The sequence below is a fragment of the Coregonus lavaretus genome, assembly GCF_964263955.1.
Source record: "Coregonus lavaretus genome assembly, chromosome: 18".
Lineage (NCBI taxonomy): Eukaryota > Metazoa > Chordata > Actinopteri > Salmoniformes > Salmonidae > Coregonus > Coregonus lavaretus.
The window spans coordinates 40,160,876-40,188,707 of record NC_140005.1 but is presented as its reverse complement, the minus strand read 5'-3'; the positions used below and the strand labels follow the sequence as shown (position 1 = coordinate 40,188,707).

Here is a 27,832-nt window from a genome sequence, read left to right as displayed (position 1 = left end):
AACAGACACATTTACTGTATGAGAATTAATTCTTATTACACTATATTAAAATCAAAATGTTTACCCTTGATACACATTTATCTAGGGACAGCTTACAACAATGCAGCTCTTTGTAGCTCGGTGACCACTCCTATTACAGGAATTCTCTAAATGAATCTCATCAGTTACCTTAATTAAATTAGCAATTGCTTTAGTTAAAGAAAGACTTCAACAACAAGACAACAAAAGAGGTGCCTTATTCCCTGTTATAGGATGAATGGGTAGGCAATCCTAAGAAGAGGGAGTAATTCTCTCCATACCCTATCCCTCAGGCAGCACTGCAGTGGCAGTGCACACAAGGCTATTACAAACAAGACCTTGTATTCAGAATCATGCATATCTTCTCTCTGAAAGTATTTCACCTAAACGTAATACCTCACCATGCACAAGTGAGGCATCTGAAATACTAACAGTACTTCCCACATACTGCGTGTCGCTACGCACAACTTCTGATCAATGGAAAACGTTGATTTCTGCACAAGTCAGCGCAGCATACCCTCCATAGGGTTTGGACATATCATCATCATGGTGACAGAATGCCAAGTATACCTTAAGCCCTCACACATTGTGTGAGTTGTGTCAGAATAGAGTAGAAAATAACAGAATAGAAAAACTTGGTCTGTATATGTGTGTCTGGGAAAGTCTGCATTGTGCATTCTATCATGCAGGGGTACCTGGCAAACTCCAGACATGCAGGCACATGGCCAAGGTATTGAATCAGCATAATAGCACAGCAGCACAGAATGGATATTAACAGAAAGGTTTGTCTAAAATGGCATCCTATATCCTATATAGTAGGCTATATAGGTCAGGGAAAAGGGTGCCATTTTGTACGCATCCAAAGTACCAGTACCTCCATAGCACCCAAATGAATGAGACCTACCTTGCAGTTTTTGCATCAGGTTGGCAATGTTCTTGGAGGTTCTTCCGGACTGCCATGGTGAGGCCATATCGTTTTTCTGCTACTGTTTGGACCACAGCAGGTGATACACTGATGCAGACGAGACGACAGGAGATCATCCCATGTTACTTTTCTGAGGAAGGCATCCCCTCACGCCCCTCCTCTCCCCTCCTTTCTCTGACTCTCTCTCTGTTTCCCTCTCCCTCTGTCTCTCTGTCTGTCTCTCTCTATCTATGTCTCCTCCTCTCTCACGTTCTATCTCTGTCTCTCTCTCTCAAGCCGATTTTAGAGGCTTGATTTGGGCTACTGCAGCAGAGGGTCCAATCGAATCTCAGATTTCAGATAGGGGGATCAGCAGTTTTGCTACCCAATGGCAGCCGTCCTTCCATTCATTGTCTAGAGAGGAGAGAGATGATAAGTGTGCCAGTCAAGTGTGTTTCCTTGAAAGTGACAGCTATCACTGTCACACATGTATTAATATATGAATATGAACTAAATAAAAGCATTATTCATAGCTCATAAGGCATTATAATGTGCTTATAATGCATTATGAAGAGGGAAGGTAGGCTATTCATAGGAAGTGTTATCAAAACCCCTAGTATCTATAAATGAAATAGGAATGTGAAATCATGAGTCAACAGAAAATTCTCTATGAAAGTGACATGAAGTTTACAGTACGCCTACAGTGCATGCATCATCTGGATAAACAAAAAATGAAGGAGCTGTCAAAAAAATGTAGTTTTGAGTCACACTGCAAACAACAAGTCATTGCATATTAATTCGCTATAATGTAGGCTCCATTAGGAGTTCTTGTCTCGAGCTATTGCATCAATTGGCTAGGCGAGAAATGTGCCTCCCCACATGAGGTGAAATAACTAGAAAAAAAAGGCAGTAGTAGTACTAGTAACACATTAGTAAAACAAATTGACACAAATTGATTAATCTAGTAAAAGAAATGTAACTAAGAAAAGTTGCACTAAATAGAGCGCTCAAACGTTTCTTACCACAACTGTCAATCCTGCAGCAAGCGCATGAAGCATCAACTTCAGGGAGGAAGTGTATGTGTGTGTTACTATGTTGCCAATGGTAACACTCAAACTCTGTAGCAGTCGCCGTATTTTTTGGTATAATTTTTTATGTGAAACATTGTAGCAATATTAAATAATATTTCAGTTCCTTGTAGTTTCTTGCTATAAAAAAATTAGAATATGGTCCTCGCGCTAAAGTTATCACGTAGTTATTCGCGCCATGTCAAATTGAAACGTCCCTTTCCTTACACTTTAGTTTTTTATGTGCATCTGTCTATAATTTGACTTCACTGCCATCTTCTGGTTTCTTGAAGTAATGTAGGCTATCTAGTTTGTCTGCCTTTCTGTATGGGCCTACAGTACACACTACACAGTGCTGCTTAGTAGTCCTAGTAATTAGCTACTACAATATACTTTAATTCAGAAAATTGTGGGAAACTGTCTATTTATCTAGGCAACCACTTCATACCAGCAATTCAGTGACAGCGGCCATAGATTATTGTAGCCTACATGGGAACCACTGCAGTTAAGGAAGGCTTAGAGTTTAGGGGGGGTGGTAGGGAGTAGCACAACAATTGAAGGAAATCCCAGCAGAGGCTGTATACTAGATAGTGTTCACTGCAGACTTTCTATTGGACAGTGACATTTTGTTGGGTTTTCTTATCATACATAACCCTGGTGAAACAGTTGCAAGACACTTGGAAACAATTAGATTATTGTGGGCCACAGAGGGTTGTGTTTATATTGATGTACACTATATCCTTACTGCCCCTATACCTTACACAATATACCCTTGTAACACTCTATATAACATGAAAAAGGCTCCTGATCTAAAAGTCACAAAGTTGCCATTCAAATACAAGTAAATCACAATATTTAATAATGGAGCCAAAAGGCCATTGTTCAAGAGGAACATTGATTGTCAGAGGAAGCAGCCTTGTTTCCCAGAGTTCTGCCCAACGCAGATAAGCAAAGCACAAGCTAATTTTAAAAAGTAGAGAGAGAGGCAGGAAGCATGACAGCAACGTTTCCACTATTGCAAACAAACTAAACAGGAAGAAATGGACCAAGCAGGCAGCCTGTCTGGGAAAGAGTTCAGTTCAATGTGCCACAGGGTTCTCACTCTATCAGCTTGGATGTGAACTACTTTTCTTTTCGGTATTATAATGGCGTTCAATGGAACAAATCCATTTCTGGATATACTAAAATCATTTAACATTGGTAAGAATTTTAAGCCTGCCTTATTAATATATATATTTTTTTTTTTGTATATATATATATATATATATATATATATATATATATATATATATATATATATATATATATATATATATGTGGATTCTATCTGAAAATGATTGCATTAGTCTTAAATAATAATAATAATAACAATAACAATAACAATAATAATAATAAATAATAATATATGCCATTAAGCAGACGCTTTTATCCAAAGCGACTTACAGTCATGCGTGCATACATTTTACATATATATGGGTGGTCGCGGGAATCAAACAAACTACCCTGGCGTTACAAGCGACATGCTCTACCAACTGAGTTACAAAGGACCACTCAACTTCTGTGCAGGATGCATTTTACAGTACATGTGTTATTAAAGTTATTGTCTGAATTATACCTACAGTGCATTAAGTGATATGAGACCATCTTTGAGTATTCGATTTACTACTGTCGGTTTTTCATTTGTGAAAATGTAAATTGTGGACCATAGAAGCAAGAATTTGCCATTTGAATATGAAAACTCAATTATCCAACAAGTGAGTTCCTTGCCACTCCATTTTGATCAACCCCAACAGGCAAAACTGGTTGCAATGATGTCATTACAACCAAATACAGTGAGGGAAAAAAGTATTTGATCCCCTGCTGATTTTGTATGTTTGCCCACTGACAAAGAAATGATCAGTCTATCATTTTAATGGTAGATTTATTTGAACAGTGAGAGACAGAATAACAACAAAAAAATCCAGAAAAACGCATGTCACAAATGTTATAAATTGATTTGCATTTTAATGAGGGAAATAAGTATTTGACCCCCTCTAAATCAGAAAGATTTCTGGCTCCCAGGTGACTTTTATACAGGTAACGAGCTGAAGGGGCGTGCTCCTAATCTCAGCTTGTTACCTGTATAAAAGGCACCTGTCCACAGAAGCAATCAATCAATCAGATTCCAAACTCTCCACCATGGCCAAGACCAAAGAGCTCTCCAAGGATGTCAGGGACAAGATTGTAGACCTACACAAGGCTGGAATGGGCTACAAGACCATCGCCAAGCAGCTTGGTGAGAAAGTGACAACAGTTGGTGCGATTATTCACAAATGGAAGAAACACAAAAGAACTGTCAATCTCCCTCGGCCTGGGGCTCCATGCAAGATCTCACCACGTGGAGTTGCAATGATCATGAGAACGGTGAGGAATCAGCCCAGAACTACACGGGAGGATCTTGTCAATGATCTCAAGGCAGCTGGGACCATAGTCACCAAGAAAACAATTGGTAACACACTACGCCGTGAAGGACTGAAATCCTGCAGCGCCCGCAAGGTCCCCCTGCTCAAGAAAGCACATATACAGGGCCGTCTGAAGTTTGCCAATGAACATCTGAATGATTCAGAAGGAGAACTGGGTGAAAGTGTTGTGGTCAGATGAGACCAAAATCGAGCTCTTTGGCATCAACTCAACTCGCCGTGTTTGGAGGAGGAGGAATGCTGCATATGACCCCAAGAACACCATCCCCACCGTCAAACATGGAGGTGGAAACATTATGCTTTGGGAGTGTTTTTCTGCTAAGGGGACAGGACAACTTTACCGCATCAAAGGGACGATGGACGGTGCCATGTACCGTCAAATCTTGGGTGAGAACCTCCTTCCCTCAGCCAGGGCATTGAAAATGGGTCGTGGATGGGTATTCCAGCATGACAATGACCCAAAACACACGGCCAAGGCAACAAAGGAGTGGCTCAAGAAGAAGCACATTAAGGTCCTGGAGTGGCCTAGCCAGTCTCCAGACCTTAATCCCATAGAAAATCTGTGGAGGGAGCTGAAGGTTCGAGTTGCCAAACGTCAGCATCGAAACCTTAATGACTTGGAAAAGATCTGCAAAGAGGAGTGGAACAAAATCCCTCCTGAGATGTGTGCAAACCTGGTGGCCAACTACAAGAAACGTCTGACCTCTGTGATTGCCAACAAGGGTTTTGCCACCAAGTACTAAGTCATGTTTTGCAGTGGGGTCAAATACTTATTTCCCTCATTAAAATGCAAATCAATTTATAACATTTTTGACATGCGTTTTTCTGGATTTTTTTGTTGTTATTCTGTCTCTCACTGTTCAAATAAACCTACCATTAAAATTATAGACTGATCATGTCTTTGTCAGTGGGAAAACGTACAAAATCAGCAGGGGATCAAATACTTTTTTCTCTCACTGTGTATCAACTTGATTGCTCCCTGCTTGTAATTACCTATTTTTTTTAAACCAGCTTTCCCGACTAGGACAGCATTGAACATTCAGTAACAGTTCACCTCAAATATGTTAACTTTAAATTTGGGAAAATCTTAAAAAGTTGTCTGATATCTTCCTCCTTTTCCTCCAGGGAACCTAGTCCTAGCCTTCTGTTTGTCCATGCTGATGGGCCTCCTGTTTGGAGCGTTGATCTACATCCTCCTAACATGGCTGTCGAGACGCAGAGCCTCCACCCGGATTACCAGGCGCCCCAAACAGCAGCACCGCTCAGCCACCTCCCAGCACTTATACAACCCAATGGCCAACCGCCTAGGCCTCTACCGGAGCACCGTGTTCGACCGGCGCAGTGACAACAGCCTTGGAGGAGGAGGTATTCTAAGCCTATATAGACAGCCATCGGTGGAGCCGGTTGGGCCACTGGGGAAGAAGACCAGCTCAGGAGCATCCACCTTCCGACCAGTGCCCAAGGGCAGCAGGATGGGTCAAGGTGACGGGGCTGAGGGTGACACTAACAACCAGGATACCTTGCCCCTTCATGACACTACTGCCACCAATTCATCAGCAGCAGATTCTGCCTCCCTCATGCCAGCTCAACCCCAACGGAACTCTTTCTGGTTGGGCAACAGCAGTCTTAAAGGGTTCCTGCCCACACAGACTCCTCCTCCCACATATGACAGTGTCATCAACGCCTTTCAAGAGACATGCACCTGATAATGTCACCATATGCTGCCTGGGATACATAGGTTGACTGGTTATTACAGTATAGGCTTTACTGCAGGGGGCCTTTGGAAGAGATAGGTGCCCTGTGTTATAGAGAACTGTTCAGTTTTGAGTAAGGTGACCTTTGGTCCTTTGGTCCACCCTGCCTTCTATTCAGTCTGCTATCTAAGAAAACTAAATAAATAGATTGTGCTCTGACTGACCATAGGCTATGTTTATGTTGAAAAACTGTGTGTATCCCAATGGAATCTATGTGCAAAAAGATGAAGGGTAGGGAGGATTGTCTATTATGGCCCACGTTTCTGTGATATGTTGATAAAGTTGTTAATAAAGTTTAATTATTATCAAATCAAATCAAATTTTATTGGCCACATGCGCCGAATACAACAGGTGCAGACATTACAGTGAAATGCTTACTTACAGCCCTTAACCAACAGTGCATTTATTTGTAATAAAAAAGTAAAATAAAACAAAAAAAAGTGTTGAGAAAAAAAGAGCAGAAGTAAAATAAAAGAACAGTAGGGAGGCTATATATACAGGGGGGTACCGGTGCAGAGTCAATGTGCGGGGGCACCGGCTAGTTGAAGTAATATGTACATGTGGGGGGTGGGGGTGGGGGTGGGGGGGCAGTGCAAATAGTCCGGGTAGCCATGATTAGCTGTTCAGGAGTCTTATGGCTTGGGGGTAGAAGCTGTTGAGAAGCCTTTTGGACCTAGACTTGGCACTCCGGTACCGCTTGCCGTGCGGTAGCAGAGAGAACAGTCTATGACTAGGGTGGCTGGAGTCTTTGACAATTCTGAGGGCCTTCCTCTGACACCGCCTGGTATAGAGGTCTTATGTCTTATGCAGTCTTATGTGGTCTGTCTACATCTACATGTACATCTGAACGTTTCTGTGATATGTCTGTAGAGCAGAGGGATGATTTTCCTTAAAAGCAACATTACTTTAAAAAATATATATTTCTGATTATTGCTAGAGAAATATCTTAATCTGTTCACCCACTGAGATCACCATTGATATTTTATTTTCTAATCAACTGATTTATCTCTGCAAATAGCATGTCTTTGGTTGCGATCCAGGTCATCATTATGGTATTCACACTGCGGGTCTCAGAAGATTGCTATATCATACTGATGTGTTCCCTGAGATTTTCAACACTTCTCCAGGATTTGTGAGATCTGATGATCTGCGCAGCGTGACTACAATAAAGACAAACTGGAACGCACCCAATGAAGCTTACAGGACAATGAAAAACTACATGGCAACCGGCATTAAAGGCGCACTGAGCGTCAGCTGAAAGCAGCTTGGCAACGCGACTGCACTTTATCATAAATCTATGGTGGACAGCACAGATCAAGGATAGGCCAGCGACCTTATATTTGATCAAGTGAGTTCTGCATCTTGTTTGTGTAGGTGTCCTGCATATTTTGTCAGAATTTGAATTGGTCAGATAAAGGCAAACGAGCCAGGGTCATCATCCTTTTTATACTGGTTCCTCTCCTCTGATTCAATCTAAACGAATAGCGGTGGATGGGGGTGATGGATTCAGTCTAAATGCATTATCTTCATTCACTATGACAGGGCGATTTGATTGATTCATTGATTATCCATCTTATTGTAAATATGGGAAATATAGCCGGTGGATACTGGACATATGGTGGGGTGGTGGATTATTGCTTTCGCGTAATGCCATTTAAGGGCTGATTCTTATTCCGTGTATTCATTGAAATCTACACGTTATATTGAATCAGTATCGTGTTAATGACGTAACAGACTGATGTTCTCCGTATCTATGGAGACACGAACGCAAGAGTGTTCGGTTCAGAATGTTCAACGCAGTGTTGCATAGAGACCAGGATTCTAGACATTCCCATGTCATAGCCGAGAGCAATATTCATTTCGAGGTTGATGCACTGAATGGACAAGGCAGTACTTTTCCTGTTTAAAGGATGCACCCTTTCGATTGAATCTATATAGACTATGGATAACTTGGAATAAAAAAGCTGTTAAACAGGAAAAGCCACATGTATTCTTTAGCTTTTTATTTTTCCTTGACACAGAATAGGATGTCTCCATGTAGTAAACTGAATGCTGTGTGATGCCCTGAATTTTTTCATTGATAGATTTTCTCTATCTGGGCATTAGGAATTATCTCACTCTTTAGCGCACCATCCGAATGGAAACATGGACACCGCCTACAAAGGAGGAATTGTAGTCAACAATGTCCAGGAACTATGAGGTGAGTAACATGTAGGCTATTATAATTCTATTCTATTCTATGTTACATTACCTGGTCATACATTGCCTAGTAATGTTGAGTTATGACCTGACTGTATTGGATGGTTTGCTAGGCCTACCTCTTGGAGAAACAACCTAAGCACTTTAGCCTACCTAATAATCTAGAATAAAGCGTGGTATAAAAACACAAACAAAAAACAAACAAATAATCAAGTCAGTCAATAATACCCTTGAAGAAAGACACCAACCTCCACTATATTCTCCTCCTCTGCTTACCTCCAAGCCTGGTCACTCAGTAGGGATGTTGGCTGCTGTGGAACATGGTCCCATCCTCTGCAGCGACTCCAACATCCTCTGCCTCTCCTGGAAGGGCCGGGTCCCCAAGAGCGAGAAGGACAAGCCTGTGTGCCAGCGGCGCTACTATGAGGAGGGCTGGTTGGCCACAGGGAACTGTAGAGGGGTGGTGGGCGTGACATTCACATCCAGCCACTGCAGGAGAGACAGGAACACCCCTCAGAGAATCAACTTCAACCTGCGAGGACACAACAGTGAGGTGGGTCTTGTTCTTTTCCGAAACTGCGTTTATCTGCAGAATGAATCAAAAACACCTTCATATAAACACCCATATTTAAGCTGACAATCATCACAAAATAGCATTTTGTGTTAGTATGAAATAGGCTATGTAGAGTAGGTGGAGGAAGTGGACTGTTTTGTATTTTCTCTCTTTCAGCGTGTGTATCTCATGTTGAATATGAATTGTATTCCACTTTCACATTTCTAGAGAGCCCCCTGTGTTTGTGGAGTGTAATAGCAGTTGCATACTTCCCTTTGCAGGTTGTGTTGGTTCGTTGGAATGAGCCCTTTCAGAAGTTGGCCACGTGTGACATGGAGGGAGGCATCTTCGTCTGGATTCAGTATGAGGGACGGTGGTCTGTAGAGTTAGTGAATGACCGTGGTGCCCAGGTAGGTATAAGATGCCCAGGTAGGATATTTTGTATTTATTTTTATTGGGAAAGATAACGTATTGGTGAAAACATTATGTAATGCTGGAAAGATAATATAATGGATGCATTTCTACTCTCTCCATCAGGTGAGTGATTTCACGTGGTCCCATGATGGCACTCAGGCCTTGATCGCCTACAGGGATGGGTTTGTCCTGGTGGGGTCGGTCAGCGGACAGAGACACTGGTCCTCAGAGATCAACCTGGAGAGCCAGATCACCTGTGGCATCTGGACACCTGACGACGAACAGGTAGGTACACCTGAACAAACCTGGTTTCTGGCTGAACCTAAACAAAACATTTAGCATTTATTGCCCTTTTACAAACAAATAAGATACATTTTATAGTATTGACCTTTTTGTCACAGGCAAACAATATATGAAATCATCTGTTGGTTTCGGGGACACAGATTTAGCCTAGTCCTGGACTAAAAAGCATGTTCATTTGAGATTCTTGCATACTTGTTTGTCTATTGCCTGTCCAGGAGATGTACTTGTACATCAAGCTGCCTCATGCTGCAGAGAAATTTGATAGGCTCCTGCCCCTATGGGTCGTTCTGGCTCGGACAAGGCTTTCTTACTCTTTGTCCTGGACTAGACTCAATCTTTGTCCAGGAAACCAGCTCCATGTATGTTTTCTCTCAGAAAATAATGATTCCTGCCCACTTTACTTCAGGTGTTGTTTGGTACAGCCGACGGTCAGGTGATAGTGATGGACTGTCATGGTCGCATGCTGGCCCATCTCCTGCTACACGAGTCAGATGGCATCATCGGCATGTCCTGGAACTGCCCCTGCTTCCTAGTGGAGGACAGCACAGAAAGCGACACTGACTCTGATGACAATAACCCACCTCAAGGTAACACATTGTTTTAACGCTAGAACAAAGATCAAATGAGAAAGAGAACATCCATGTCTTGTACCTCTATCAAACGTAAAAAAGGAGATGTGATAATATTATTTACCTCTACTGTGAACACTATGATCGTGCACATTGGCCAGGAGGCTAATGTGTTTATTTCTCTCTCCCAAGTGCGTATCCTGAAGCCCCTTCTGACAGTTAGTTTCATATCAGGAGACATCAGTTTGATGAACAACTATGATGACCTCGCTCCTACCGTCATCCGCTCAGGACTCAAAGGTAATGACTTTTTCAATCTTCTATATGTGGGGGGACCAAATGTGTCGTGACTGAGTCTCTCCTGTTCAGATGTGGAGGTCCAGTGGTGTTCTCAGGGGGACCTCCTGGCGGTAGCTGGAATGGAGAGACATGGGCTCCCTGGAGTCCCCTCTGACTCTATCATGAGGAACGCCCTGGTCAAATTCTACAACATCCAAGGAGAACATATCTACACGTTAGAAACACCTGCCCAGGTGAGCTCCCCTCTTTGATTCACTTTTCTGAAATGTTATAGTATGATATTTTCAAACTGGTTATAATCTGTTTGTGATGGCATAATTTCAACCAGTTTTGCCTTCTGGGTAGGTCCTCTGACACGTATTAGTCAAAGTCTATAAGTCATCTGAAATCTTCAATGAATAACTACAATATTAACAGAAATTATACTTAACATGAAATGTACTGTTGCCACACTTCCAAGTCTTGTTCAGTGGGCTATGGAGAAAGCCATAGAATGTGAATATAACAGAACAGGGCTGACTGGAGACCTGCCTTGTCAACCTTTGCCTTGCAGTGTCCCATCACCACCATCTGCTGGGGCCACAGAGACTCTCGTCTGTTCCTGGCGTGTGGCCCGGTGCTGTACGTGGTGCGTGTGGAGCACCGGGTGGCCAGCCTGCAGCTGCTGTGCCAACAGGGCATCGCCAGCGCCCTGCGGGAGGAGAGGGACGTGGGCAAACTCAACATGCCCTCCATACTCTGCTCCTACGTCACAACCGCCTTCATACCCACCATCAAGGTAAAAGGAGCTTTATTCAGTTGGCTACTGTAGGTTATCTGAGCTCAAAGCCATCTGGACTTGTTCATTTCAAAATCACAGCACCCCTTGGTCGTAACCCTTCAATGTTTCTAGATCTGAAAGGTACAGGGGATATGCTGGAAGCTCCATCACTACCCTGAGTGTACCTATCCAGATCCTAACGATCTAAAGGGGTAAGGGCCAAGGGGAAAGGGTAGGGATAGTGAGCGGAAAACAACCAACTGTTCATGCTTTTCTCTTGTTTCTCTAGCCTCCTATTCCTGATCCCAACAACATCCGGGACTTTGTCAGCTACCCCACTGCTGGCAACGAGAGGCTGCACTGCACCATGAAGCGAGCGGAGGACAACCCCGAGGCAGGGGGACCCTGTTACACCCTCTACCTGGAACACCTAGGGGGGCTGGTGCCCATCCTCAAAGGCAGACGCATCAGCAAGCTACGGCCAGAGTTCATCATCATAGACCCTAAAACAGACAGCAAAGCAGGTGGGATTGGCACAGTAAAATGTATTATAATGTGCTTTCAAAAATAGATAGTATGTTACGCACAAAGAAGCACATTTTAGACCGGTCGATCACGATTGATGAGTTGGGCAACCTTACTATTGTGTGTTCAGATGTATATTGCCATTTTTTCCAGAAGTTCTACAGTTCTGACCTGTTCATAGAGGTTGAGTCAAAGATTATTTTTAATTTGTTGTTTGTTTGTTTGTTTATTTGTTTGTTTGCTTGTTTTTTTTCAGATGAGGTGTGTGTGAATGCTATGATCTCCTACATGACTGACAGCTGTAACTGTTCCGACTCCAGCGACATTGAGTTGAGTGATGAGTGGGTCGGGAAGAAGTCACCTAAACTATCCAGAGGAAACAGATCACCCAAGCTTTCCAGGTATCTTTCATTACAATGGTCTGGACTCTGGAAGAATGACGTTATAAGACTAATGTTTACCATATTCAACCCTAATCCTAACCATTACCTTTAGTAGCTGATGTTATACAAAAGTTCAAGCTTCTTCAATATGTCATACTGATATTTATATTTGTTTTAAATGTTATTTGTTAATCATTTTAAATTGGTCTATTTTGCCTTTATTTGCTGTTTGTTTTGGTTGTTATCTGGCGTAGAAGGAACATGGAATCTAGAAAATCTCCCAAAATGTCCCGGGCTAGTCAGGAAGGCCCACGATCACCACGGTTACCAACAAAGAAGCCTCCAATTCGATCTCCCAGTCTGACGCGTCGAGAGATGTCCATGGATGGAATCTCTGAGGTATTGTCTGAATATGTGTCGTGTGGAAAGTAGGTATAGTGGTTCTTTAGTGGTTAGGGGCTGAAACTGTGGTTTCCGCATGTTTAGATTTAGCCACGTCTGGCTAGCGCATGCAATATCTACATCATTAAAAAATATATATATTTGCTTGATTTCACAGCATAATTATCTTGCTCAAGTCACGTCCAATATATGGGGGACAAAGTTCAAAATCGTTGGACTTGCTTCTTTCCTACCTGCTAATCTTGGTGCAGGTAAGATCTCAAAAATGTGGAGAGAAGAAAATGTACTGAAATCAAACACGGCCATATTTACAGAATGTATCTTTTATTTTTAAACATTCCTTTACATTGACTGCTCCATTTCAGATTTCATTCCAATTTGATTTTAGAAATGTTTACCTCTGTTTTAGTTATCTATAAGACCAGTTTGCTCCATCTACAACCAAGGCAGATGACAATCTACCTTCCGGAGGTGCGGAAAATATCACTTGACTTCATGAGCCTGCCTGTCTTTAACCCAAATGTCTTCAGTGAGGATGAGGATGACTTGCCAGGTAAGTCATGAATGAATGAACAATTAAACAAACTACCAAATAATTGATACTGGAATTAAGTATCACGTGCAAGTTTACATGAATTTCGGTTGGATGTTGACTTCTGTTTAGTAATGAATGTAATTCATAACAATACCTAAAGTTATTGGAATATTCTTTGACTTGTCTTTCAGTGATGGGACCATCTGGAGTGACAAGTGACAACCCTCCCTGTACGGTCAACATCCCCATCGCACCCATCCACAGCCCTGCCCAAGCTATGTCCCCCACTCAGAGCATTGGTCTGGTCCAGTCCCTGCTGGCCAATCAGAACATCCAGCTGGATGTCTTGACCAATCCCACGGCTATGGCTTCAGCAGCAGCGGCGGCGGCCGCTGCAGCTGCATCAGCCTCTATTGCAGGGCCTGATCACAGTCAGAATGCAGTAGCAGCACAGTACAGTGGGACTCTGGGAAGGTACTCCAACCCAGGACAGGTGATCTTTAACGGGCTAGAGATGGGTCCCCTCCTAGCTGGAACGCTACCTCCACCTCTGCCTCCACATCACCTCCCTCAACAACCTCAACAACAACGTCCTCAGTCACAACAGACACACCAACAACAGCAGTCCAAAACAACACAGCAGATACAAACCCAACAGCAGCAGCAGCAACAACAACAGAGAATTCAACAGCATCAACAACTACAGCACCAACAACAGCAGATTCAACAACAACAACTACAGCAGCATCATATACAGCAGATCCAACAGCAGCAGCAGCAACAGACTCAGCAGCACCAAGCACTGCAACAACAGCACCAACAACAACAGGCGGCACTGCAACAGCAACAACAGCAGATCCAACAGCAGCACCAACACTTGCAACATCAGCAAATCGCTCAGCAGCACCAACAGATGCAACTGCAGCATGAGCAAATGCATCAGCAGCAGCAACAAATGCAGCAGCAACAACAGCAGATCCGACAGCAGATTATAGAGATGAGGCAGCAACAGCAGCAGCTGCAGCAGCAGCATCACCAGATACAACAGCAACACCAACATATGCAGAGGCAGCACCAACAAATGCAGCAGCAAATGAAGCTGCAGATCACCTTGCCCCCTCCGCCTACTGGCTATCCCACCATCTCTCTGCAGCAGTTCCAGGTACTGCAACAGATACCCCACCCCAGTGCAGAGTTGGGACCAGAAAGAGGAGAGCAGGGGCATAGTCAGAGCCATACTCTGGGCAGGCCAAGTCTACCGCGGTCAAGGCCTCCATCATTCATTGACGTAGACAGCTTACGGTCTAGGCCTCCTTCCTTCATCGAAGCGGACACATCAAGATCTAGACCGCCGTCATTCATCGACATAGACACAATACAGACTAGACCTCCTTCTTTCATTGATGCAGATACAGGTACATTGCGGTCTAGACCCCCGTCTTTCCTCGATGCGGACTCCTCCCGATCCAGACCTCCTTCATTCATAGACACAGACACACTACGGTCCAGACCTCCTTCCTTCCTCGATGCAGAGACTTCCCTTGAGATCCAGATGAGAAAGGTGAACCCTCCACCACCCTACCCAGGCACCGTAGTGTCTGTAGCCACCGCCACAACCTCCACCACTCCTCAGACCCTCATCACCAACTGTGACAACCCTAGCATACTGGTCACAGCAGACCCGTGTCTGAAGAAAGACGAGTTCTCACTCCACCCAGTTGGTCTCCAGTATCAGATGGGATACGAGAGGATCACAACCTTTGACAGCAGTGGGAATGTAGAGGAGGTGTGTCGCCCTCGCAGAAGACTCATACGCAACCAGAACACCTACGCTGCTCAAGGCATGGGAGGTTCGGCCACACTTAAAGTCACCTCATCGTCTGACAGTAAGAAAGTCCAGCTTCCTTACAGCTCAGCAACTCTAAGCCGCCTCTCGGTGCCACGATACTCCATACCCAGCGGAGACCCGCCCCCCTACCCAGATCCAGCCAATCAGGTTAACATTAACACGACGACACTTCCTCCTCCCCAACGCATGGACAGTAGTCACATGATTCACGCCACCTTGCGACCTGACCGGCGAGACGTGGAATCCCGCCTGAAGGTGTCCCAGATGGTTGACGCTTCAAGGACTCTACCAACCAAGTCTAAGATCAACAGTGCTGCCCTAGCGCTCTCTTACCAGCAGAGGGTGCCCACGGCTCTGTATACCTGCACTCAGTGCAGCAGCAACAGCAGCAGCACCAGTGTCAGTGTTAGCGGTGGTGGTAGTAGCAGCAGTGGCATCGCAGGAGGCACTGTAGTGCGACAGGATTTCCCACCAGGAAAAGTTGCACATCACAGCACCATCATTGTTCACTCTAAAAGCACTTCCCCTCAAGCTTCTCAGTCGTCTTACAATCTGCTGAGTCCTATTGATAACAGCAGGGATAGGACTGTGTATGTGAACTCTGCCTTTACCGAAGACGAGACATTAAGTCAGCAGTGTCGTCACTTGACACTTGGGGAGGTTAGTTTGACTCTGAAACGCCCCCCACCATACCAGTGGGACCCCAACACCTCAGAGGAGTTCTGGATACCCCCAGAACAGACTATCTTAGCTCCCCCTCCACCACCAACGCACAAACCACCACCCCCGCTCATCTTCAGCAATGCTCAGCATCTGGACATGACACGGCTGCCTTTCGTACTCTCAACAAAACCTCCCAGCAGCCCAAGTACTGTTACTTTCCCATCGGGCTACCAGATCTCTCTGTCACCTTTCCCTGCAGGGGTAGGTCAGGGTGGATCCCCACTCCAGTCCATGCAGAGCCTTCCACCACCCTGCCCTCCCAACGAAGTAGTTGCCCCAGTCCCCCAGTTTGCCCAGCAGGACCCCAACCTGGTCTTGCCACCTGGATACCCTCCCAACCATGCCAACCTAGCTTGCTGCCCACTGCCCCCAATGTACCCAGGGGCCACATCCTGTGCCGGGCTTCAGCAGCACCCTGTTAGCCTGCACCCCTGGAACCCATATAGCCTACCCATGCAGGACCCGTCAGGCTCTGCCACCCTCCCCAGCAAGTCTCATCAGGTGTTAGAGAAGCCAGTCCTCTCCCCACCTCCTCCTACTGCTCCTCCTCCCCCACCTCCTTCACTTCCTCCTCCTCCTCCACCAACCGAGCTGCCGAAACCCAAAAGCCCTACAGAGGAGCTAGCAGAATCTGCCAGTAGCTTCCAGGAGCCGTCTTCTCTAAACCAAAGCCCTGTTCCAGACCGACAGGGGTCCGACAGGTTCAGCAAGAAAAGTCGTAAACGTCTGGACAGCCGAGCCGAGGAGGCAAACATGACCCCCGTCTCAGAGGGAAAATCCAAAAAGGAAGGGCGCGCCCTCTCCGACTTCAACTCCCTAATCTCCAGCCCCAGGCTTGGCTGCAGGGAGAATAAGAAACCCAAAGGCCAGAGGGAGCAGCTGAACAAAACCAAGAAGCTCAACAGGACCAGTACCACCAGCGAGTTCCAGGACAGTTCGGAGAGCGAGCCTGAGCTCTTCATCAGCGGAGACGAACTGATGAACCAGAGCCAGAGCTCCAAGAAGGGTTGGAAGAGTAAGAGGAGCCTGAGGATGGCCAGTGAACTGGAGGAGATTAAGTGCAGGAAGGCCAATGAGAGAGAGGACCGCGGGCTGGGCAGCCAGGGATTCGTCTACGTCATGGCCAATAAGCAGCCACTCTGGAACGAGGCCACACAGGTCTACCAGTTGGACTTCGGAGGACGGGTCACTCAGGAGTCTGCTAAGAACTTTCAGATCGAGCTGGACGGGAGACAGGTACAATTTTGCTTCCATTATTTACTGAACCCTAGATACATTGTAAAAAAAGAACCACCTATATATCATTTAGAATATGAAATCTGTTTGTGGTTGCTTTAAATATAAGTTTAGCCTCCAGTCTCTCTGGAGGCCTGGTTTCAGATCCCACCGCTGCCACTAACTGTCACATTGACCTGTTTATGGCAGAGATGTGTCAGGACTCAAATTGAGCTCCAGGCAGCAGTGGCGTAGCCAGAAATTCATTGGTGGGTGGGCCTACAGAAATTTGGGTGGGCCAATTTTATTTTTTTTTGGGGGGGGGGGGGGGGGGGGTTGGGGAAAACTTCCTTATTTCTGTTTTCCTGTCTCTTTTCCCCCCGTCTTTCTACAGGTGATGCAGTTTGGCAGAATCGATGGGAACGCATATATCCTGGATTTCCAGTATCCTTTCTCAGCAGTGCAGGCCTTTGCTGTTGCCTTAGCCAATGTTACTCAAAGGCTGAAGTAAGAGACTGCTCTAACCAGTGGTGTAGTGGAGGATATTTTGCGCAAGCGTTTACCCACCTTTTGCAGAAAAATGCATTGAAAGTATAGGGAGCGTTACATTACTCACCGCAAATGGCGATCAGTGTTTACCCACCTATGTTTTTTACCACTACATCACTGGCTCTAACCCAATGCTACATATGTGTCATATACAGCATACAGTTACAACGGACTCTGGTGCAAAGTGACAGAATAATCATAGATGATTTTCCTGGGTCCTGTAACATGGGACTGTCAATGTAGTGCTGTGCTGGACAAGACGGTTAATGGGGCTATGAAATACACTTTAGTAAGCCTCACAACAAAGCTTCTTAGTAGGTAAGTTGTTCTTACTTACCGTACATATGCATTGGATTTAAAAACTGCCCTGTGGAGACGTGCCATTTTAAAAGACGTGACTAACATTGCAGGTTATAATGGTCATAAGAAAAGTAAGTACAATGTTGGATAATGTTGAAATAATGTATTGTGAGAGAGGAGACCATGTTGATTGTGGAAAGACAACATGATGAGTTTGAAAGTAAAATAGTTTATTTAGATGTTAATTCGAAGATCACTTCTATGAAGTGATCCTAGGAATATCCACATTTACGTAAATTATGCCATAATTTACATGCCATTATGTAAATGTTATTGTAGGACCACATACCCTCATACGAGATAAATTGTAAAACATTTATAACTAAATTGTAACATGTATAATCAATATTAGACCTAACTTTCTGCCCATCATTTCATTTGGTTGAACCTATGAAAAATAAAAATTAATGCATGTGTAAATCATTCACCAAAATCATCAAATGCATGGATCATGTATCTGGGGAAAAGTTTATACATCTGCTGCTAGATCGGTCAACTCATGTTAAATCCTGCAAAAAAATGAAAAGCTATCCTTAATTTAATGCTATGGTGTATAAGCTTGGTTGGCTCTGTGTTTTAGTCACTGGGTGTGGTTATGATGCTACTTGAACATTGCATTTGAATGTGAAGTGCTTTGCCTCCTTGGAGTTTCTGCTGCTGCTTTTGATAGATAGAGATTGTCTGCATTATTGCTAATAGTGTGTCACTTGGTACTGAAGACATTGAAGTTATCATTTTTTATATTTTCAGATTATAATAGGATTTTATTGACTCATTTGTGAACATGTTATTCAGTAATTAACATTTGTCTTGGGCTGCTTTATCTGAAAGTACGGTAACTGCCGAAATAAAGGAAACACTTGAGTAAATGATGGATACAAAGTATATTGAAAGCAGGTGCTTCCACATAGGTGTGGTTCCTGAGTTAATTAAGTAATTAACATCCCATCATGCATAGGGTCATGCATACAAATGCTGGGCAGGCCATTATTTTGGCTACCATGGCCATGCCCCCATAGGATGACAATACCCCCATCCACAGGGCACGAGTGGTCACTGAATGGTTTGATAAGCATGAAAACTATGTAAACCATATGCCATGGCTGTGTCAGTTACCAGATCTCAACCCAATTGAACACTTATGGGAGATTCTGGAACGGCGCCTCCCTCCAGCAGTTGGCAGAGTTTTTGTATGGAGGTCAATGAGAGTGTCGAATTTGGTCAACAAAAAAATGAATGGCTTATTTGCTACTTGAGGTTTATTTGATCGAATAGAAGTCTCGTAATGCTTAAGTTCTTATGAGTGTACTGATATAAGTAGGACACGTAACATCCCAGCAACTTTGAGAAAAAACACTTTATATCGGAGTTGTCTCGAGTTGGCTATGGATATTCATGGCATGAGGCTAGTAGCATAGCATCTCTCACCATTGAATACAGGAGGTTGACGTCAACGACCCTCATCAAATATTTAAAAAAGGATTACAATAATAAGATTTATCCACCAATCCAAAGAAAGGATAGGCGGGTGCTAGACAGCCTGCCATGCCGCTTTGTGGACATCGACTCCCATTGTTATCGCGGCGCTTGAGACAGCGTTTTCCAACACCATCAACAAAACACCAAATTATGGAATTTCTCTCAGAAGAATGGTGCCGCATCCCTCCAATAGAGTTCCAGACACTTGTAGAATCTATGCCAAGGTGCATTAAAGCTGTTCTGGCTCGTGGTGGCCCAACGCCCTATAAAGACACTTTATGTTGGGGTTTCCTTTATTTTGACAGTTACCTGTATATCTGCAGGATTATTTGAAAAAGTATTGTAGAAAAGTTATGTGATGATTCAAATATTCAATGCTTAGCATTGTTACTCTACTGTATAATACAGCAATATTTCAATGCTTATTATTATCAATACAGATAGTGTGTGGTCATTGTGAATCAGCGTCACCACCTAAATGAATATTATTTTGTTGCCTAGATAGATTTTTATTTTATTTTAAGTCTTATACAATTATTTAAACCAGAATATATATCAGAAGATATATTATACATTAAAAGATAGGTCTACCACCCGATGTCCGAAAACGTAATAAAATGTATAACACTTATGTCTATTCATTGTGTGTGTGTGTGTGTGTGTGTGTGTGTGTGTGTGTGTGTGTGTGTGTGTGTATGTGTGTGTGTGTGTGTGTGTGTGTGTGTGTGTGTGTGTGTGAGAGAGAGTGTGTGCAGGCAGGTCACCCATGATACAAGTCAGTATTCGACGTCCATCCATGTCTGAGGACGTCGGGAGATGACGTGAAAACTAGCATCTAGGGGCAACAGTGATAGAAAGTCGTTAAAAAATTAAATAATTATGCCTATCCCAAACCTTAACCCTTACCTTAACCATTCGGAGTTAATACCTAACCTTAACATTTGGTAGTTCATGCCTAAATGTAAACCTAACCATACAAATTCTGAGTTAATGCCTAAACTGTGAGACGTGAGACTGTGAGAGCCTCAGCCAGTGTGTGTGTGCACTCCCGGGGGCGGGACTTATCGAACATCACCAAGACACCCTTCTCACTCAATAAGTTAGTTCACATTCACAACTCTAGATGTCACAGGGCAACTCTCTAGACACACACGCTTTGGGGAATACAGTGCCCATTCTACAGACAGGAGCCACGCTGTTTTTGACATGAGCGCCAGCACCGAAATTTCATTCGTAGATTTAACCAGCCAAGTTGTGAAACATTTGGTTTCCCTATGTTGTTAACACGTTATGATATCTATTCGTCTATTCGTGTAACAGGAATTTGTGACTTGAATAACAATCTGGATCAGCAGTATAATTTAATATGAATGACAACAATATGGATTCTGATCAAGTTCAACAAACAGGTTGGTGACATTACATAGAAGTTGCTGTTTTTCTAATAATAAAACATTGTTTCTGAGAGTTTATCTCTTTAAATGTCTAGTTTCAAATATCATTAAACCGTTTGTAATTCATCTAATGTAATTCCTACCACTACATATATTGGAAATGAGCTGTATTTCTCATAGAATGCACTTGTTGGTTGCAACAAAAAAAAAAACAGTTGTTACATTGTTAATATGTTCTGTTTTCAGTCGGACTCTGACTGCAATTATGTACTCTAATATGGCTTTATGTTATGTTCTAATTAAAGGATTCATTTATTTCATAATGCCCACATATTGTGTTTACTGTGTGATTGATTGATTGACTGATTCACTCATTTATTCATTATTTGATCAATTCATTCTTTCTGTAGATGGCATGACGTTAGAAGAATCAACAAGTGGTCCTAATCAAAGGATAACAAGATATCAGATCCTCACATTGATATCAATGGCATCTGTCAACTTCAGCTCAATGATCTGCTACTCTATACTGGGGCCATTCTTCCCCAACGAGGTAATGTTCAATACCAACCATTTTATTTATTCATTGCTTGTGAAATAGGCTAAGCTGTCTGAGCAGTAATGCAGAATTATTATGCAGAATCATGATTTCTTTATTCAGATTACAGAATAATATAGCCTACAAAACAGAAATGACAAATGTTTAGGAGGGCCATAGTAAAAGTTCACTCTTAATTTTCTTGGTTGGATGTAGGACATCACTATATGACTGTTCAAGTGGTTGTCTGTGTATCATGTGTTGGACATGAGCAAAGCCCCTAAGGGCAATGATGTACCATACAATGGACACTCACACATCAACACAGGTCAGATGATAGGCTGTCCAGTGGACATATGCATTTCAGTGACCAGAGAGTAGTCTCTAGTGACTGACTGAAATCCCTGTTATAAGGCCTAGGCAATTTAATGGTGTCAAAATAATGACATAACCAATCTAATGAAGTCATGACCACTGATATGATAGCCTATGGCAAGTGTCATAACTCAAGTAATGGCACAAACTTTCATGGGTGAGTTTTCCAATAACATCAGATCATCTTTGGCATTAAGATCATTGTTTGTCTATTGCCTACCAATTGACTGAAGGTGATCGAATTGCTAAAGCTGATCTATATGCTTTTGGGAAACTCACCCCAGATTATTAAACTTAGGCTAGTGATAAACTGACCTAAACAACACTTTGAGTCATGACTGTTTTATAGTCAGCTGTTGTGACTGTTGTCCAATTTTGTTAAGCACAGGCCCTCGTCTTCCAAAAGGAAAACAACTTATTGTGCACAACGGAAGCTTTTCAGCAAGCTTTTTGGTGTTTTGCAGTATTTGTATGTTTGATTATTGTAATGTATTGATAGTACAGGAGTATTATGTATCTATTGTTTCTGTACAGGCCATGAAAAAAGGAGCCAGTCAGACAGTCATCGGACTTATATTTGGCTGTTATGCTCTGTGCAATCTCATGGGCTCTTTAGTACTGGGTAAATATGTAAGTATTTGGAATTTCTAGGCTATGTACCAAATGACACCCTATTCCCTATGTAGTGCACTACTTTTGACCAGGCTCATAGGGCTCATAGAGAATATGGTGCCATTTGGGACGCACACATCCTACGTCTAGTCATCAGACTACTCTGCTTGCAACATGACTTGTCACACACAAAACACATGCCTCCTCTCTGTCCTTTCAGATTGTCCAGATCGGGGCAAAGGTCATGCTAATTTCTGGCTTATTTGTGTCATCGGGGTGCACCATTCTCTTTGGGTGAGTGAGTTATCCATCAACAGACACCAGCTAAAGTGCCAAAGCACATTTCTAAGTGCCCTCCTCAACATTTTACTCAACTTGGACAAATACATATTTTAGTCTAAAACTTTTCCTCTTCTTGTTTTGCAGCTTACTCGACAGAGTTCCTGAGGGAGCTACTTTTATTACTCTGTGCTTTATCGTAAGGTCTGTTGATGCTGTGGGCTTCAGTGCTGCAATGACGTCTTCTTTTGCAATTTCAGCAAAAGTTTTCCCAAACAACATAGCAACTGTTTTGGTGAGTTTAGTCAACCAACCCTTGTGTAAGGGTCTGCCTGGTATGTTATGTGTAGGCATTAGACACCATGCTCAAACAAAAAAGCATTATGGTTTAGGTTGTTTAAATGTTTTGTATCCAAAGAGTTTTGCCCAATTCGTGTTGTGGCTGTCTGAAAGCCTCCTTAGCAACAGGCATCGTGACTAGTTCCTCTATTTGGTCATAATGATATGATGATGATACAATTGGATTCTGTGTGGAATTGTAAACAGAAGCCTGTTGGTACGAGGTAAAACTGCATGTGCACATTTACTATGTTGAATATTAATGTGTTGTGTTTGTCTTTTCAGGGTAGTTTGGAGATTTTTACAGGGCTGGGTATGATACTGGGACCACCAATAGGTGGTTGGTTGTATCAGTCATTTGGATATGAAGTCCCTTTCATCGCTCTGGGATGCTTCCTATTTCTCATGGTCCCCTTCAACATGTACATCTTACCAAGCTTTGGTAACTGCTTATTCATGATTTATGAACTTTTAACTAATAATGACCTGTCTATAAACTAGTTACATCCTTTACGTTCCCCCATTGAAGAATAAAGTGTGTAAATTGTTAACTGAATGTTCACGTTTTCTGATTCGAAAAGAGACCGACATTTTGAGACCACATTGTTTGTATTTGTCATTATGACAATATTTTGTATTTTTGGGGGGATTCAATTATTCATGTGATGATATTTCGTGCTTAATTATATTAATCTGTTTGTTCCACTGTTCAGCTGCTGATCCTACCAAGGACTCCTTCTTCAGGCTGTTCACGCATCTGAAGATAGTCCTTATTTGCTTTGCAATATTCACCCTGAGCTCTGGACTCGGCCTTCTGGATGCAACCTTGTCTATATATGCCATTGATAAGGTAAAGCCAGGCATATACCACGGTTGCGGTGAATTCCATTTCAATTCCGTTTACTTACTGAATTGACTGAACTGGCATTTTCCAAACCCTGGTATAACTGAAAGCCTCATATCTGAAAATATATTTATGTCACATTTCAAAATGCGATTGTTATGTCCAGTAGGATGGACCTCGATACCTTAATATGTTTCTCCTTTGTTTCTACATGTAGTTTGACCTCTCTCCAGGTTATGTGGGTCTTCTCTTGCTTGGCCTGTCATTGCCTTACTGTCTGGCCTCACCTCTGCTTGGTATCGTTAGTGACAGGTTTCCTGTGAGTATAGTTAACCCAACACTATACTATACCAACCAATACCAGTGGTGTATCGTAGTCACAACTTCTCTTTTACACACATAGACAATAATGTGATTTTTACCTTCTGGTTGTGTTTCCAGTCCACGAGGCCGTGGTTGATGGTGCTAGGAGGCTTGTCTACAGCAACTGGTTTCTGGTTCTTAGGTCCTGTCCCCATTCTGCAGATACAGAGGTCCGAATCTGTTATTATCAGTGTGAAATGTCTTATTATTACTATAATTGTACTACTATTATACTAACAAGAAGAATTATACTTATTTTGTCTCTGTAGTCAGCTGTGGCTGTTGGTCTTCATGCTGGTTGTCATAGGATTCTCTCTAGGCATGATTGCCATCCCCACCTTCCCTGAAATACTCAACTGTGCATAGTGAGTTCACCAGTCACATACACACCAGGGCACGTACACACACACACACTATATTTGCAATGTCCACTTTCACTTAGAAAAACAGGTGTCATCATAATGCATGAGGTGCAGAATACGGAATAATATTTAAAACATTTCCGATGGCAGTGAAAATGGATTTGAGGAGGGGCTGAGCACTCTTGGACTGGTGTCTGGGTTGTTTGGAGCAGTGTGGTCCATTGGGTATGTGCTTAATATATTTGTCATATTAACTCTCTGAGGCATGATTTGAGAGTTGGAGTTTGGAGATATGAATCCTAAACAAAGGTGTGTTTTATTTGTTCAGAATGTTTTGTGGTCCAACGCTCGGTGGCTTCACCACACAGCAGCTGAGCTTTGAGTGGGCTGCTTCTGTTCAAGGAGGCCTGGCCTTTTTAGCCGTAAGTACGGACATTTACGTATCCTATTATACACAGTTCCATACTGTCAGTCCTGCCTCGACACTAATGACCCAATGGATGGGTAACTCAAATGTCTGTGCTAAATTGCTTACTTTGACATCAACACATTATTTATGCTAGTTAGTAAGAGTAATTGAGGTCACATGGAATTTTTTTATGTTTTCCACATGGATCTTAGCCCTGGGCCAAGTAAAAAACGGGGAAATCTGAATAAGACTAATGCTTCCTCCTCTCCTCAGGCTTTCTTTCTTGGTATATATTTTATCTGTAAAGGAACACAACAAACAAGGTAATGATTCCATAATATATTTTGTTTATTGACATAAACAAGTAGAAAATAAATGTTGAGAAAGCCATTTGAAAAGAGTAACTGGTTCGGAGAAATGTTTATTTGTCCCTGAATTTGCTTTTATTTGTTTGGATGTAAAGGGCTCCTCAGATTGAGAGGAAAAGACCTTCAGATGAACGTACCCGTCTTCTGTCCTGAACAACAATCATCCACCAGGAACATGTACAGTGTGAGATGGGTACCAAACACTAAACACCATTCTTAATACATTATGTGAATGTATTGCTAGAGACTGTGATAACACAGATAGAACAATGAGAAGATATTTCACCAGATGTACACTACCATTCAAAAGTTTGGGGTCACTTAGAAATGTCCTTGTTTTCGAAAGAAAAGCAATTTTTTGGTCCATTAAAATAACATCAACTTGATCAGAAATACAGTGTAGACATTGTTAATGTTGTAAATGGCTATTGTAGCTGGAAACAGCTGATTTTTAATGGAATATCTACATAGGCGTACAGAGGCCCATTATCAGCAACCATCAGTCCTGTGTTCCAATGGCACGTTGGGTTTGCTAATCCATGTTTATCATTTTAAAAGGCTAATTGATCATTAGAAAACCCTTTTGCAATTATGTTAGCACAGCTGAAAACTGTTGTCCTGATTAAAGAAGCAATACAACTGGCCTTCTTGAGACTAGTTGAGTATCTGGAGCATCAGCAATTGTGGGTTCGAGTACAGGCTCAAAATGGCCAGAAACAAATAACTTTCTTCTGAAACTCGGCAGTCTATTCTTGTTCTGAGAAATGAAGGCTGTTCCATGCGAGAAATTGTCAAGAAACTGAAGATCTCGTACAACACTGTGTACTACTCCCTTCACAGAACAGCACAAACTGGCTCTAACCAGAATAGAAAGAGGAGTGGGAGGCCCTCTATTCTCTGTGTATATCAATGATGTCGCTCTTGCTGCTGGTGACTCTCAGATCCACCTCTACGCAGACGACACAATTTTGTATACATCTGGCCCTTCATTGGACACTGTGTTAACAAACCTCCAAACGAGCTTCAATGCCATACAACACTCCTTCCGTGGCCTCCAACTGCTCTTAAAACGCTAGTAAAACTAAATGCATGCTCTTCAATCGAACGCTGCTTGCACCCGCCCGCCCGACTAGAATCACTAATCTCGGCGGGTCTGACTTAGAATATGTGGACAACCACAAATACCTAGGTGTCTGGTTAGATCGTAAACTCTCCTAAACTCACATTAAGCATCTCCAATCCAAAGTTAAATCTAGAATCGGCTTCCTATTTCGCAACAAAGCCTCCTAACTTTAAGCATCAGTTGTCAGAGCAGCTTACCGGTCACTGCACCTGTACACAGCCCATCTGTAATTAGCCCACCCAACTACCTCATCCCCATATTGTTATTTACATTGTTGTTTATTTTGCTCATTTGCACCCCAGTATCTCTATTTGCACATCATCTTCTGCACATCTATCACTCCAGTGTTAATACTAAATTGTAATTATTTTGCACTATGGCCTATTTATTGCCTTACCTCCATAACTTACATTTGCACACACTGTATATAGATTTTCTATTGTGTTATTGACTGTACGTTTAGTTTATTCCATATGTAACTCTACCTCTGTATGCCTAGGTAGATATTCCTTTAAAAATCAGCCGGTTCCAGCTACAATAGCCATTTACAACATTAACAATGTCTACACTGTATTTCTGATCAATTTTATGTTATTTTAATGGACCAAAAAATTGCTTTTCTTTAAAGAACAAGGACATTTCTAAGTGACCCCGAACTTTTGAACGGTAGTGTATAAATGTGAAGCATCCGGTTGGCGTTTCCACTCACTACCAAATATGGTGGTGAGAGGAAGCCCAGTGGCTGGCAGTGGGAGAAGATGGAGCGAGATGGATTTTGGCCGACATTCTGCAAATTTTCTCATCAATGAACATTTGATCTCAATACAGTTTTCTGTTTCCAAAACTAGAATATGTTACGAACTGAGTGGACTAAGTTTAGTAGACTTTACCCTTTGCCAAAGTTTCAAAAAATTGCATTGTTTAGGAGTGCAAGGGCGAATTTCACAGAGTAAGCAAATACATGCTAGTACGCACCGATAGGCTCTTGCTAGCTTGTGATTGGCTCTGCGCTGCCCACCTCCTTGCATGTTCTGCCCACTATGATTCATTTGCTTCCATTGGAAACGACAGGCTGTGATCGATCTTGGGTTAGTTATAAGAAACCTTTGGTGATAATGTATTTAAGCAGCCAGACAGTGAATAATATATCTATATACAGTACATAGAGATGCTAAACGTGGACTGTAACTTGTATTAAAATGTAAAACTAAGAGGATGATGCTACACAAGTTTGACTTCTCATTTGTTGTCGTAGAGTAGCATTAGCAATCAAAACAAAAGCAGTTCAGTTTGCAGTTTGCATTATGCCAATATCAAAATAGGACCTGTGTATACTTAAACTGTCAAGGACCTCAACAAGCTGTGGTAAAGCTTGGGAACATTTTGAATGAGCTTTTAGCAAACTAATTCAAAACACAATTTTCTTTGGAATAGGTGAATGTTTCACAAAATAATGTTTACTTAATGACAATCAAAGGGCATTTATCAGTTGGCTATGTAAATATG

General features: G+C 42.6%; 4 protein-coding genes across 7 annotated transcripts in view; 3 read left to right on the top strand and 1 right to left on the bottom strand.

The window, feature by feature from the left end:
- The window catches only part of syne1b (spectrin repeat containing, nuclear envelope 1b), a gene marked incomplete at its 5' end in the record, with an annotated part of 150,074 nt that extends 149,085 nt beyond the window's left edge, over positions 1-989 (bottom strand). The window contains one exon of the mRNA XM_084182196.1: positions 923-989. Coding sequence (XP_084038322.1) covers positions 923-989 — 67 coding nt within the window. The remainder of the gene's footprint in view (positions 1-922) is intronic.
- A 2,098-nt stretch (positions 990-3,087) lies between these two features.
- On the top strand, positions 3,088-6,455 carry myct1b (myc target 1b). Its single transcript, XM_084181811.1, has 2 exons — positions 3,088-3,189; positions 5,574-6,455. Exons 1-2 carry the CDS (start codon positions 3,135-3,137, stop codon positions 6,152-6,154), a joined length of 636 nt encoding a protein of 211 aa, XP_084037937.1. The 5' UTR covers positions 3,088-3,134; the 3' UTR covers positions 6,155-6,455.
- Positions 6,456-8,384: 1,929 nt separating this feature from the next.
- Positions 8,385-17,443, top strand: LOC311145521 (tubby-related protein 4-like; the record flags this gene model as incomplete). 4 transcript variants are annotated; one of them, XM_084181782.1, is made up of 16 exons in its annotated part: positions 8,385-8,402; positions 8,685-8,954; positions 9,236-9,364; positions 9,492-9,653; positions 10,078-10,258; positions 10,433-10,540; positions 10,610-10,773; positions 11,094-11,318; positions 11,590-11,824; positions 12,082-12,226; positions 12,463-12,607; positions 12,768-12,861; positions 13,020-13,163; positions 13,337-14,371; positions 14,639-16,953; positions 17,327-17,443. In XM_084181782.1, 16 exons carry the CDS (start codon positions 8,385-8,387, stop codon positions 17,441-17,443), a joined length of 5,487 nt encoding a protein of 1,828 aa, XP_084037908.1. The 4 variants fall into 4 exon arrangements, with proteins under 4 accessions (XP_084037908.1, XP_084037906.1, XP_084037907.1 ...); XM_084181780.1 differs by having other exon boundaries at positions 13,337-14,414; positions 14,655-16,953; XM_084181781.1 differs by having other exon boundaries at positions 13,337-14,433; positions 14,680-16,953.
- Positions 17,444-20,686: 3,243 nt separating this feature from the next.
- On the top strand, positions 20,687-25,437 carry slc18b1 (solute carrier family 18 member B1; the record flags this gene model as incomplete). The annotated part of the gene is made up of 14 exons (XM_084181719.1): positions 20,687-20,729; positions 21,125-21,267; positions 22,162-22,257; positions 22,460-22,533; positions 22,666-22,813; positions 23,143-23,299; positions 23,571-23,707; positions 23,919-24,020; positions 24,143-24,234; positions 24,334-24,429; positions 24,577-24,651; positions 24,755-24,848; positions 25,109-25,158; positions 25,299-25,437. 14 exons carry the CDS (start codon positions 20,687-20,689, stop codon positions 25,354-25,356), a joined length of 1,365 nt encoding a protein of 454 aa, XP_084037845.1. The 3' UTR covers positions 25,357-25,437.
- Positions 25,438-27,832: the final 2,395 nt, after the last annotated feature.